The sequence below is a fragment of the Lucilia cuprina genome, chromosome 5 (assembly GCF_022045245.1).
Source record: "Lucilia cuprina isolate Lc7/37 chromosome 5, ASM2204524v1, whole genome shotgun sequence".
In the NCBI taxonomy this organism is placed as follows: domain Eukaryota; kingdom Metazoa; phylum Arthropoda; class Insecta; order Diptera; family Calliphoridae; genus Lucilia; species Lucilia cuprina.
The window spans coordinates 66657200-66670611 of record NC_060953.1 but is presented as its reverse complement, the minus strand read 5'-3'; the positions used below and the strand labels follow the sequence as shown (position 1 = coordinate 66670611).

The following is a 13412-nucleotide window of genomic DNA, read 5'->3' as shown; positions in this document are numbered from 1 at the left end:
TATCTCATTTCCACTGAACCAATGCAAAAATTAAAAATTTCTAACAGAACTAATTCTGTTCGGACGCTACATAATTAAAAAAATTGTTTTTTTCAACTTCGGACGAATGAAATTCGAAAATCTGATGTGCTCTTAAAAATCTAAATCAGATTTAAACTCAACACTGCTCAATTCTAATTGCTATTCTTTGTTGCTTTCAAACTAAAGTTTTAAACATGCGTTATTACTGCCTATTTCGATTGGAAAAAAAAGCTTTCGAAATACAATGTATTAAACATTTTTTTCTTTCGAAGTCAATTTTCAATTTTAAAGTCAGTCAAATATTAAAGTTCAAAATTATAAAAATTATGTTTTAATTTTCATACGAAACTTTATGATTTACATTGCGAGAAACTTCAGCTTCAGATTTCTTTAACTTTCAATCAAGACATATGACATTTAGACTTTCAGCACTTAGTTAAAAATTATCGAAATGAATAGAAATATTATTAATTTATCGTTATTTAACATATGCAACTAAAACTCGAAATGATAAAATTCGTGATATACATAAATGTGTCAATAATCCATTTGAATACGCTCACTACAATTGATTGCAACTGGGAAATATATGTAGTGCACTAAAATATTAGAAACTGTCAATTTACATTAATTGCCACTTCACTAAACATTGAAATCTACGACATGTCAATCATGTGTCAATTATCAACAACATAACAACAATGCAAAACATCATTCAACATCAACATCCTTGGTCAGTTTTGCCCATTAGGGGGCAAAACGTATGCAAATATTTATAACAACCCAAACATTAATAAAATCATGACAAAATCTCAATTTGCAATCCTCTACAATAAAACAAATACATAATAATAATAATAATAAAAAAGTATACTGATGTTTATCGTGTCGGCTTAAAAAACAGCAAAACATATAAATTATTTTGTTTTCATCAGGTCTTTTGTTCTTAAATGGACCTGATAAACATAAAGAAAAATACCCAAAACATTTATTGAACATGTTTGGAATTATAATCATGGTGTTTGGAAAAGACAGCTGGATGCATTTTTTTGCATACAATTATTATTCAGTCAGTCATTCATTCTATTATTTATTCCCTCCCTCCTATTGGCACGCGTTATAATTTGTGCATGTTTGCACCCTTAATTCTGATGTAGGGATGGATGATTAGTTAAAACACCAACAACATACTGGACCGTCCGCTATGGCATCTAGTCATCAGTATGTATTTGTGCGTATTAATTTTAGTCGCTCGTTACAATTTCTTTTTTTCTGTTCGTAAACCCCATTTGGGTTTATTGTATGTTCCATTTAAAGCGGATTAATTTGATCTAGTTTTTTTATCCCAAATTGTTACTTTTATTTCACATATTAAATGGGCCACAATTTCAATAGCACATGGCTCTCACTTACGGCACTGGTCATAATGAAGACAATGAAAGTAAAATGCATCCGGTGATTTTGTTTTGTTGAGAAAGAAAAAAGCGAATTTTTAAAATATCAAATAATTGTTATTAAAACAGTATGCGAATTGTATTGACTAGATCTGTTGACTAGATGTTTTGTTTATTGTTTTCTCATTTTGAAATTAAAACTAGATCTGATAAGGGAAAACAATCGTTGAAAATTCAAGTGTTTTTTTTTTCAATTAAAAACATTAAACAATTTAAAATGATCTATTAAGTGAACCCTGATATTACGATTCTTCTTTTAAATTCTAATCGAATATTTATTGTAATTTTGATGAAATTTATTTACAAATATCGCACTTTTTATAGTGAAAATCAGTTAAACGTTACATGTTATATCGAACTAACGGTCTTGGTAGTAGTTCACTGCGAGCGAACAGTCACTCTACTTGAAGGGACTCCGTTTTGACAAGACCACTGTACTCAGATGTAGTATTGTATTATTTCTAGCCTATAGCTGTGAGAAATCTCAAGATGTTATTTAAGACCCAGTTATTTCAAACTGCCAAGAAAACTGTTACTGTTACTCTTAGAGAAGGACATTCACAGAGAAGATGGAAGACCGTTTCTTCTTTTCCACTATCTTTTTAACTACGACAGTAATCGTTGCATGTCTGCCTAGTATCCAGTGCCTGCTATCAACGGCGATATATCCCCCTTCTTAGGGTTATATGGTTTTTTGCGCATTACTCATTGAAATATAGCCATAATAACTTGATCCCTTTTTCCATCTATTTTTTGCCGTTTGAAGAAACAGAGTTGCTCCTGAAACGGCGTTGGAGAAATTAAGAACATATCCCATTCTAGCAAGCTATCCTGCCTGTTCATCTCCATATGTGCAGGGACCCAAACAAGGATAAAGTTAGACAGTTGACCCAGCTTTAACAGATCCTTACTTTTTTGTCTAACTTATAGGGAAGTGGTAGAGTATGAGTTTAAAAAAAGAAATTATTCTTGCTTGAGATCGTATAGCAGCCTACAGGCTGACATGATCGCAAATATTTCAGCCTGAAAAATACTACTTTTGATGGGAAGGCAATGAGAGATACTTATCCCAGCTTCTTAACAGAGGACACTAGAACCAATGACGCAGTTCATTTTAGAATCATCTGTAAAAGATTCTGGTAGTATATTTAATTGGTAAGTTAACCCATACAACACTCATTCCTAAGGAAAACTCTGACATTAAAAACACTATAAAATAAAATATAGTCGGATGGTTTATTCAAGATTAGAGGTAGTAGGCCTCAAATCTAAGCGTGTCCATATGTTCTTGATGGTCATTGTATGCAGATCTATAGGTAGAATGTGCAATATAGAAGTTGAGTAAAATTCTTGTACTTGGACCATCTGCACCATACAAAAAAAATTCGCACCGGCGTATAAGAAGCACAATGGGGCGGTCTAGTAAGAAGTCTTTATTTTGTATTAGAATAGAATAGTAATCTTTCGGTTTTTAAAATTTTATTTAATTACGAAAAATTGGATTGAGGATCGAGTGAAATCATAGGTTTTGTGAAAAACCAGATTTTTATTAAAACCTGATTTTTAGACAAGAATTAAATTGTTTATAGAATATCTGTTTTTTAGTAAAACTTTAAGTGGAAAATCGACAATCTATCGAAAAGTTTTGGACATTTAAAGATGTTTGATAAATATAACAAATTAAATTGATAGATTTTTCTGAGAAAAGCCTTTTGTTGGACCAACAATTTTGAAAAAAATATAATTTGATACATTTTTTTCGGGAATGATTCATAAAGTCAATTGAAACTTAAATATTTAAATTTCAAAAAAAAAAAAAATCTAAAATATTTTATAAATCAGTTGGCAGGAGATCCATACATGTGCAATCTAACAAAAACAGATGATATTTACAGTTCTCTGTGTAAGAGGGGTTGATTATGTATTTCTCGCAAAACAAATGGCACGTGTCAATTATTTGCAAATTGCACACTATAAGTTGCATTATCTATAAATAGGGAGGGATGTTTTTAACACATTTGCAACACTATGTACAAAATAGTGGTGTGTGTAAAATGCATAGTGACTATCAAAAATTTTCTCAAAAAAAAAATATATTGAAAACGTTTTTGTAAAATTTCGAAAAAGGTTCATATTTAAGTTTTCTGTTTATAATTCACCCTTATTGAATTGTCGCACTTTTGTTTGCCACTGTACACTATGCTGCATATTAGAAAAATTGTGGTTGAAATATTATGTGTTACTTTTTTATTGCAATTTTTTATCAATCAGTTTTTTAATTTGCTAAAAAATGATTAGCCAATAGGAAGTAAGCAATAGGGGTTTAAATATGAACAACTAATACATAGAGAAGTATATAAATATTATGTATAAAATCTAAGCACATAACGATAAAATCGAAATTTTTTTCAAAATAAAATTAAATTTTAAAATATTAGTTTTATCTAGCTCCCTACTTTTCGACCATTTCTTGCCCTACCTTCCAAATAATTATTCACTGGATTCCTTGTTTTTGTCCAAAGCCCAGTTTTAAATCTGGCCTTTTTTTCTTTTTACTTTAGTTTATCACATTTTCCGAATATTAAAATAAGGAGCCATCCTAATTGAGATACGTATAATGTTGTGCTGGAGCTAAATAGCTTTCAAGGTTTGTGTCTTTACTATATAAAAATTGAGAAAATATATTTTTATTTACTAATTGTTTATGTGTATTTGTAAATACTTCTGTGTAAGCTTTTTGTCGTTTATGTTTTTATTTATTATAGCGGGTGCAGCACCCTTCAAGAAAAAATCTTCTCAAATAAATAGTTTTTTTATTTTCCAACTAAATACGCATTTTACTAAACAGCTAACAAAAACATTTACACTAGAAAGCAAACGCACATACGTGTACAAATGTATACCCAACAGTTTTGGGGGACTGCACTTAATTAATGGTTTTTATTTGCTATTTAACTGGTTACAGGAAGAGATCTATTGACATAGAATACGAAACTAGGTTAAGTTGGTCAAATCCGAAGAAATACAACTACGCTACACAGCTATGGGGCCTGTTGTACGCTTCTTTTTATGAAAAAAATAGTGTTCATTGAATAACGTCACATTCAAGATTCTCACTTCAACAAATGCCTGACAGTGGCAAAGAAAGTGCTCTAGAGTTTAACTGTCTTCTCTAAATACTCTACATTTGCCTGAATCCGCACGTCAATTTTTATATATGTAGATGTATTCGTAATCCTGTATGTGCACTCAGAATACATACCATACTAACTCCAATCTTACTCAGTCTTGCTCTCTTCAGGGTAACCCAATAGAATCATTGTTGTTCTACCCACCGTTTAATTATTCTCTGTGCCCTTATGGGATTCTCACACCCATAGTTTTAATGTGTCGAATGGTTTTGTGTTCGTCAGGTTAACTATCTCGATTTCCCTTCTCTTTAAATCATTTACATTCGCCCTTTTGTTGCCAACTACTCCCGAATGAACTGGTACTCATATGATGCAAACCAATACTGTCTTAGGTTTTATTCTTTCACCTGATATCGCCAGATTGCCTTTTGACAGTCGGTAAATATATTATTTATTTCAATCCAATTTTCACGTTTCTGTTATTGCTTGAACTTCTGCTTGGAAGCTTGTGTTATGATTAGGTAAACTTTTTTCCCCTATTCAAGTCTGTCCGTGTGGCAGCGAATTCCTACTGGCATTTGCTCTAATTTTCCGATATGATATAAAAGTATAGTGTGTTTACCGTACCGAATATTTTTTTTGATCACTAAAATGGTTCACGAAATAGTATCAAAATCCTTAGAGTTACATGAGCGACGTTTCCTGCCAAATTTCTCAGGTAAAGGAAAAAAACACATTTTTCGACAAAACTTGATGTTGGCGAATTGAATTTCGAAGCAAAAAGTTCATATATAAACAGGACCGTTCTCAACCGTTCGTCAAAGTCCTCATAATAATCCCAGAGTCTATATCAGGGACATCCATAGATTACCTTTCTTTAAGGCCAATATCTATAAAAAATGTAATCCTATTTTTCACCTTTTTCAGTGAATTTGAATTGGATGATAAAGGGAATATAAGGAATAAATTTGTCTTATGTTTCGATGATATCCCTGTCAATACACAGAACCACGACAACCATTTGAAAACTATGGTCGGTTTAGAAGGTTAAAAATCTTTCTATGCGAAAGATCATAAAAGAGGTAGACTTTAAATTTTCTGGTCTGCGGGTAACTATTTGGTTATTAAAAATCAAATATATTTTGGGGTTTTGAAATATTAAATATATTAAAGCTAAATGATCGACAAAACAGAAAGTTCGAGGCAGTGGCCCAGAACTATTGGGGTATCATAAGTACCATAGATGTTTAAATGAATGTATTTTAGATGAATGAATAAAGAAATGAATGAAGTAAGTAAGTAAGTAAAGAAATACTGAGCCCTATTCCATGTAATTGTTCTTCTTATTACTTGAGTTCTTGTTGTTATTGTAATTTTGGATGATGTTGATGCCTTTGATGATACTGTATGTACTATTTCTAATGGTCGTGGATTCCAATTTCGGGTTCTTTTATGCTTGCGTGTGTGTGTGTGTGTGTATGAGTGTCTATTTATATGTATAAATTCTCTGCAAACTGCGTATTGATAAAATGTTGATGTTTTCTACATATTGTATTGTTGTTGTTGCTGTTTTTTCCTTTCATTCTTATTATGTTTGTAGATCGCTCTATTGCTATTGCCATAGCCGCTGCTGCTGCTAGTTTTAAATATTTCCCATAGTTTTATTTCTTTTTTTCGGGGGTTCTTAGAAATAGTTAAACATAACTAAACGTCAGTATGTCAGTGTGCGTCATGCGTAGCATTTGTGTGCATTAGAAAACGGATAGAACGAATAGTAAAAGAAGAAAACAACAAACACGCACAAAACGAAATAAATAACCAAAAAAAAACACAAATTTTTGTAACAAACAATTAAGTGATAAAACCAAATATTTGTTATTGAAAAAAACGACATATAAAAATTTAACAGCAACTAACTAAAGTTACAAATTTAAAGTGAATTTTAAAATAAAACTAAAAGAATTATTAATAATAAATATAAAGAAAGATTATATCAATCAACATGATCAATTCAAATAATCAAACAAATATGGAAAATGATAATGGTGCTGCAGGCAACAATTTTGATGACAGTACACTCCAACAAAACACAATGGGATCTAATAGACCTCCAATAGGTAAGTACATAGTAAATTATTATGTTGCATCAACAGGTCTTAGAATTTTTTATTTATACACTCACATAAAAAACATTCACATTTTTTTAGAAAATACCAATAAGATATATCTTCCTATTGTATAGGTTTTTTTTTATTGAAGAACAAAAAAGTATTGTTTGTTTTATTGGTTCGTTTGAGTAAGAAAATTCAAACTGCAAAATGTGTTGAAAAATATTTTTTTATCATTATCATCATCCCTTAAATTATTATCCAGAAATAGAATTTATGACTACACACACTCTAGCGCTAGATAATAGTAATGGGGGTTAGAAATCATAGAAACATGTCTTTCTATATGCATCTTTAATAGTTGAGAGAATGATCATGATTTTGTATAAGAGAAAATGCATGTAAATATAAGAGTTAAATAGTTTATCCTAATATTGTATTTATATTATAAATCCCAATAGCAAGGAAAGTTATATGAAAACATAATATTGTGCTAAAAAGAAATGGATCGAAAAAGCACGACATAAACAATTTTAGGTAGATTATATACACTCAAAAAAATTCAGTAATTCTTATTTAAACCATTTCGGAGTGGTTATAGAAGTACGTTAAGTAGGGGTTTCGTTGTATCATTTTTTGAATGAAAGTGCTAATCCAACTAGCATTTTTCGAAATTTTGGATCTCTTCTTCACGATTAAAATGATCACATATGAGCTCATTTTCTGATCATTCGTTGGAAAAAAATTTAACCAACCCGTGACTCTTCTAAAAGACTATTTTATGAGCACACTTCTAGTCAGTTTCGTCTCATAATTGTATCTATTTCCAGCCATTTGTTTGATTTAGATTGAGTTCAAATGCGGGTCGTTTTAGTGTAATTTTCGTATCTTATGTTAGTAATTTTTGTGCCTTTTCTGAGTAATTTTTGGGCTTGATTTCAGAACTCAAAACATTTCACCAAAAAAAGATAATTTCAAAGAAAAATAGTTAAATTTAACTACACATGTACATGAAATTTGAATCAAGTAGGAAACAACATTAAATAACTCGCTTAAAAATAGATTTTCAATAAATATTTTTTTCGAACGATTTGTTAAAAAAATCTCTCTGTGTTAAGGAGTTCACAACAGGGCCCCATTAATCCTTCTTTAAAACTAACTATGTAGTAAAATCGTTCTTTAATTTTTAAGCTTAAGATGAGAAAAATGAAATTAAATTGAAATTTGAGTTTGCAGAAGAACTGAATTTTATAGCTTTTGTAACATATTGTTTTTAAAAAATTTATTAAACAACTTATCTGCACTAGGGTTATGACACAAAACCCAAAATATGGACATCATATACGTTTTAAAACATATTACTTGCGGATCGATTAGGTTGATCGACACAAGGGTAATGTTTTAAAAATATCAAAAAATTTATAATGACTTAAAGTTATTGAGTTTTAAAATCAATCCAAAATTTTATTTTAGTCGATCTGAAACCTTTCGAGACATTAAGTGTAGTTTTGTAAAAGCTCTTGTAATATTAAATTTACATTTATATTTGTAGTTTTCTTATCCATATTAACACCAAGCCCAAGTGCTTAGTTATAAATACGAGTCCGAACAAGCTTTAAATTTTTAATATGTAATTAATGTTTACATTATTAAAAAAACTCAAGACCTAATGTTCAAAGTACATACATATACTTTTCTAAAGGATCGGAATACGGCCTCAGAGTTTATCGATCATAACAGGTTTTTAAAATATCATGTCATGGTCATATTTGAGAGAATATCTCCCTTCGAGATATCTTAGAAATTGATTGGCCTTATTTATATGCCCAACAAAATCTTAAATCCGTAACTACCCAGCAAAATCTTTGCTTACCCGGTAAGTAGGAGAAAAGTGTAAGTAGTTACTTTTTTGTGAATAACTACTTATTTTTGTTCGACGATGACCAATAAATAACTGGTTACAAATCTCATTACCCGACTTTTCTGGATTAAAAACTAGTTTTACAATTATTTTTTAAGTTTGCTAGTGTATTTTCTTACTCAATGCCACATTAAAAAGTATTTTTATCATTTTACCTAGAATGGTTTCCACACAAATGTAAATACCTATAAACATATCTTGAAAAAATTCCAAAATCGACTACGGTTAGAAAAAATAACTACATAATTCCTTATTGGACATACGCTATAGACAATTGACTACAGATTCTATTCAAATCAATTAATTTATGTTATTGATAACGACATCTCATTGCCAAGTAATGTATGAAATAACTACATTACCTACAATACTCATTACCAAAATTTGAAAATACTTTACTGGGTAAGGCCAGAGTCCCCTCTAAAACATATAGATATTTATGAATATGCTTGTTAAAAATGTAAAAATTTTCCAAAGATTATCTAAAAGAATAATCCAAAATTTTGATCCTCACAAAAAGAAAACTCAAAAATTTTCCTTAAGGATCTTAAAAAACATAAATAATTTTTAACTACTTTCAATCTTTAAAATAGATGCAAATCAAATATTACTAATTAATATTAACTTGTTAAACAATATTCACATTATTCAGACTACCGTGCGAACAAAGAGACTCATCCGTTTCCCTTAATACAGGAATCAAGATGGCTACAAGAACACAGTTCTCTATCTACAAGCTCATGATCATCATAAAGATTTCTTAAATGAAATAAACAAAACAGAGACAAATTAAATTTAACTCAAATGTAAATGACAAACTACATACATATTTCAGTTCTTTTCTATTTTCAAACAAAACTATCGAAACGAAACAGATTCCCACCGATAGACTCCCAAAAAAATATATATGTACGTATGAACGATATGCGTGTTTAGCTGCGTATTTCTTTTAAGACACACAAACTGGTTTTATTTCTCTAATACTAATCCCAAAACTATGAAAGCAATAACAAAAAGAACTACATAGAAAAAAGCTTACGTTGTTTGTAATAATAAGAAAAAAATTAGAACAAACACGTTTTTTATTTCTAACAAGCTTTCAACCACTCACTGATCCATCTATGAGCAAGAAGCTAGTTAATTAAAACAAATAAAATAAAATTATGTTTAGGCCACCGTGTGTATGTGTATCTTATTTGTAAGAATATACAAAGTTTTGGGGTTTGTCTTTTTGAAAGAAAGGATTTTGTTGGGAAGTAGGAAAGATAGATTTCAATCAAATAGTTTAAAGTTTTTCTAATACTTTTAAAGACATTGTTAGTGGTAGTACATGTGTACTTGAATTAGTTGTGTTTCCAAAACAAGAACAACAACATTATTATCTATTCTCATATACACAGTAACTAGCAACAACATTCCATCTGCATCGCATTCCATTCATACAAGCATTCAAATTTAAATGTTCAAAATTCATTCAATTCACTAAATAAATTCTCGTTTGTCGGGGACACAGTGTTTTGAATGAGGCAATCTTATTTTGATAACGACGCCACTTACGATCTCTGAATATGTGGTATGTGAGTGAGTGTAGGGGCCTGATAAATGATTAATCCCAACAAACATTGATGTGTGGAGTAAAAATCTAAAGTAAACTCATTCCGTTATGGTTTAAGTGAACAACTTTCTCAAAAAATCAATAATGATGTGTTAATTTGATAAATATGTAGTATTATATACTAGAGCTGAGGTCCAATTTTTTCACTAAATATGTGCTCTATGGGTCCATGATATCATAGTCTGCAAACTATATGAAAAGTTGTTTAAGTAGTAATAAGTTTAAAAGTATATCGAATGTGAAGAAATCAGTGTCCTTGTTGAGAATGAAACCCAGGATCTCCAGTTTAACAGGAACACTAACACAAGTTGTTTAGATTCATATTTATTTAAAATTTTTAAATCAAATTTTTTTAAAACTGTTAAAACTTAAATAACTTTTAATTTCATTTGAGACGAAATCAATATGTTTGTTGGGTTTAAATGCGTAATATATGTATGTGTAGAATGTATGTTTTTCCAAACGTGAGAATATGTTGTTGTTCGAGACGATAAAGAAAGAAAGCTATAAAAGCAATGTAATCAAAATAAAATAAACAAAACAAAAACGAAATGAAATGAAAACGAAAATAAACAATAAAATGAAAATAACAAAATATTTTTCAAGACGTACTACGTAGTAAATTCATTCCTTCAATACGAATTATGTAGGCAGAACTTTGAAATGATTAAATTGTAGGTGGTCTAATAAGGGGAAAGTAATTGAAAAGCTACTAGTCACGTAAGTAGTTTCATGGGAATAGAAACAAGCAAGTTGACTGACTACTTAAACATTCCAGTATTCCATGATTTGTAAATGAATTTAAAACGAGACCAAAAGTAAAAATTTTTCAAAACCAACTGCGGTGAAACCAAATCGGAACTCAGAAACTTTTAAAGTTTCTTCAAAGGTTATGCGCTAACGTATGCTGTGATTTAGGTCCAATTTTTAATTTAAGTCTTATTATGCCAATTATGTCAGATGGGACAAATATCTTTCGATAATACGATTGAGACAGGATTGAAAAGATTATTGAGATCAATGATTTTTTATTGAAACTATTAACTTTGAAACTAATCCAACGTTATATTTATAGTCAACATATATTTCATGCGAATAGTTCTGAAATTAATTCTTTTACAAATGATAATTAATTAGAAATCCAAAAAGAATTACATAACAAATTCCAAAAGAACTAGTAGTTAAAACTCTAAAACGTGGCTGTCAGATCTTACAACGTTTGCAAAAAAAAATATTCAGAAAATGTTTAAAGCTACGTATACACGGTTGTCAAATATTCCAACGTTGGTAGATCTGGCAATGTGATGACAATGCACTCAACATGAAAAATTGTTTTCAACAGGTAGATTGTCAGTTCAGACTATTGTAAGAAAACCTTACAATTTTATCTATACAATTATCTGCCAACAAAAATGTTAGTTTACACTGTTGTCAGATTGTTGTATGATACACTGTGTTGTCAATAGAAAACATTTATCTAACAATGATTCCATGCAAAAAATTCGCAAGCTGACTATAAAAATTGTCATAGAATTATCTGACAATGGCGAAGTAATGTATTAACACGGTTGTTAAATGACTGACAATATTATTGTTTAACAATATATTGATAATATTTTTTCTAACGTTGCGAGACAAAAATTGTAAATTCACGCAGTTGTTGTGAACATTTTTCTTTCAACGCCGGATGATTTGACAACCGTAGCTTAACAATTGTTAATTATTTTTTTTTAAATTTTTTTGTTATGCAACGTTGTCAGAAAAGCAATGCAGACAATGTTGCAAACAAAAATTGTAAGTTGACATGCTTGTAAGAAACTTGTTTTGCCAACATTGTAAGATCTAACAACTTTACATACAAATGTAGTGCGTTTTATATATTTTCAAAAAATGATGACTATGTTTCATTTAATAATTTCAGAACCTTATGAAACCGAAGGTGTTCGTTATGGCAAATGCAAATGGTTTAATGTGGCCAAAGGTTGGGGTTTTATAACACCCAATGATGGTGGTCAGGAAGTATTTGTACACCAAGTAAGTTAAGCTTTCATTTGAATTGAAAACTATAATTTTTTAACCCAAATATTATTTATAATCAGAGTGTCATACAAATGACTGGTTTTCGTTCATTGGGAGAACAAGAAGATGTGGAATTTGAATGTCATTTAACAGAGAGAGGTTTAGAGGCTACACGAGTATCGGGAAGTCATGGTAAGTTAAATTAATAAAGCAAATATTTCAACAATTTAAATCTTATTACTTTTTTAAAAGGTTCCGATTGTCATGGCAGTACCTTTCGACCGCGTACCAAAAAACGTTATCGTCGTGTACGCTGTTATAATTGTGGTGAATTTGCTAATCATATTGCTTCGAAATGTCATTTGGGACCACAGCCTAAACGCTGTCATTTGTGTAAACAAGATGATCATTTATTTGCCAATTGTCCCACCAAACAGGTATATTTTTAAAAATATTTTACTTTTTTATGATTCTATTAAAAATTTGTTTTGCAGAATTCCTCCAACAACTCTCAGCAACATTCCTCGAAAGATGAACATTCCTTTAATAGTGAAAATGAAGCAAATAACCAGCCAGGTGAAGGCAGATAACATTATTTGATAGATAAATTTTAAAGGATAATGGAAATTTAGTACAACTTTTGGCAATTCTTTTTTTGTGGTCTAATGCTAATCTAACAAAAGAAAAAATGAGGCTAAATATACAAAGTACAATTTAGTTTATAATTTTAGTAGATATTTAATAAGACAGTAAAATGATTTATAATAATATAAATTTTTAAAACTCAGGATTAAAGTAAAAAATTACAAATATAGTTCCATATTAAATCCACATACCTCAATATTTCCCCAAAACTAAGATATTTTTAGTAAAAAGTTTGTATATACATGTAAGAGTTTTGCAAATAAATAGTTTTAGTTTTTTAAATTATTTTTACTTAATAAAAGACTTTTCTTCTTAAATATTTTGTTATTTATATTTTAAAAACTTATTTCTTTTTTACAAATCAACTTCCCTATACACAGTTTGTATTCTGTGTTAAAAGTCTTAAAACAAAAGTTTAAAAAACTCTAAATGAAACTTTTATATTTCTATGTATGAAACATAAATACATACATTCATTTGTTGTACATACATACATAT

The 13412-nt window shown here is 29.6% G+C and overlaps 2 protein-coding genes across 2 annotated transcripts in view; one reads left to right on the top strand and one right to left on the bottom strand.

The window, feature by feature from the left end:
• The window catches only part of LOC111690719 (separin), a 77752-nt gene that overhangs the window by 46858 nt on the left and 17482 nt on the right, over window positions 1-13412 (bottom strand). The window lies entirely within an intron of this gene.
• LOC111690714 (protein lin-28 homolog) lies at window positions 6479-13225 on the top strand. The gene is made up of 5 exons (XM_023453253.2): window positions 6479-6723; window positions 12172-12284; window positions 12350-12461; window positions 12522-12706; window positions 12764-13225. Exons 1-5 carry the CDS (start codon window positions 6609-6611, stop codon window positions 12857-12859), a joined length of 621 nt encoding a protein of 206 aa, XP_023309021.2. The 5' UTR covers window positions 6479-6608; the 3' UTR covers window positions 12860-13225.

Excerpts from the sequence above, each read along its gene's own strand:
- LOC111690714 (XM_023453253.2), top strand. The coding sequence starts at position 6,609 with ATGATCAATTCAAATAATCAAACAAATATGGAAAATGATAATGGTGCT. Across the intron at positions 12,285-12,349 it reads AGGAAGTATTTGTACACCAA|AGTGTCATACAAATGACTGG; the intron begins GTAAGTTAAGCT and ends ATTTATAATCAG. Across the intron at positions 12,462-12,521 it reads ACGAGTATCGGGAAGTCATG|GTTCCGATTGTCATGGCAGT; the intron begins GTAAGTTAAATT and ends CTTTTTTAAAAG.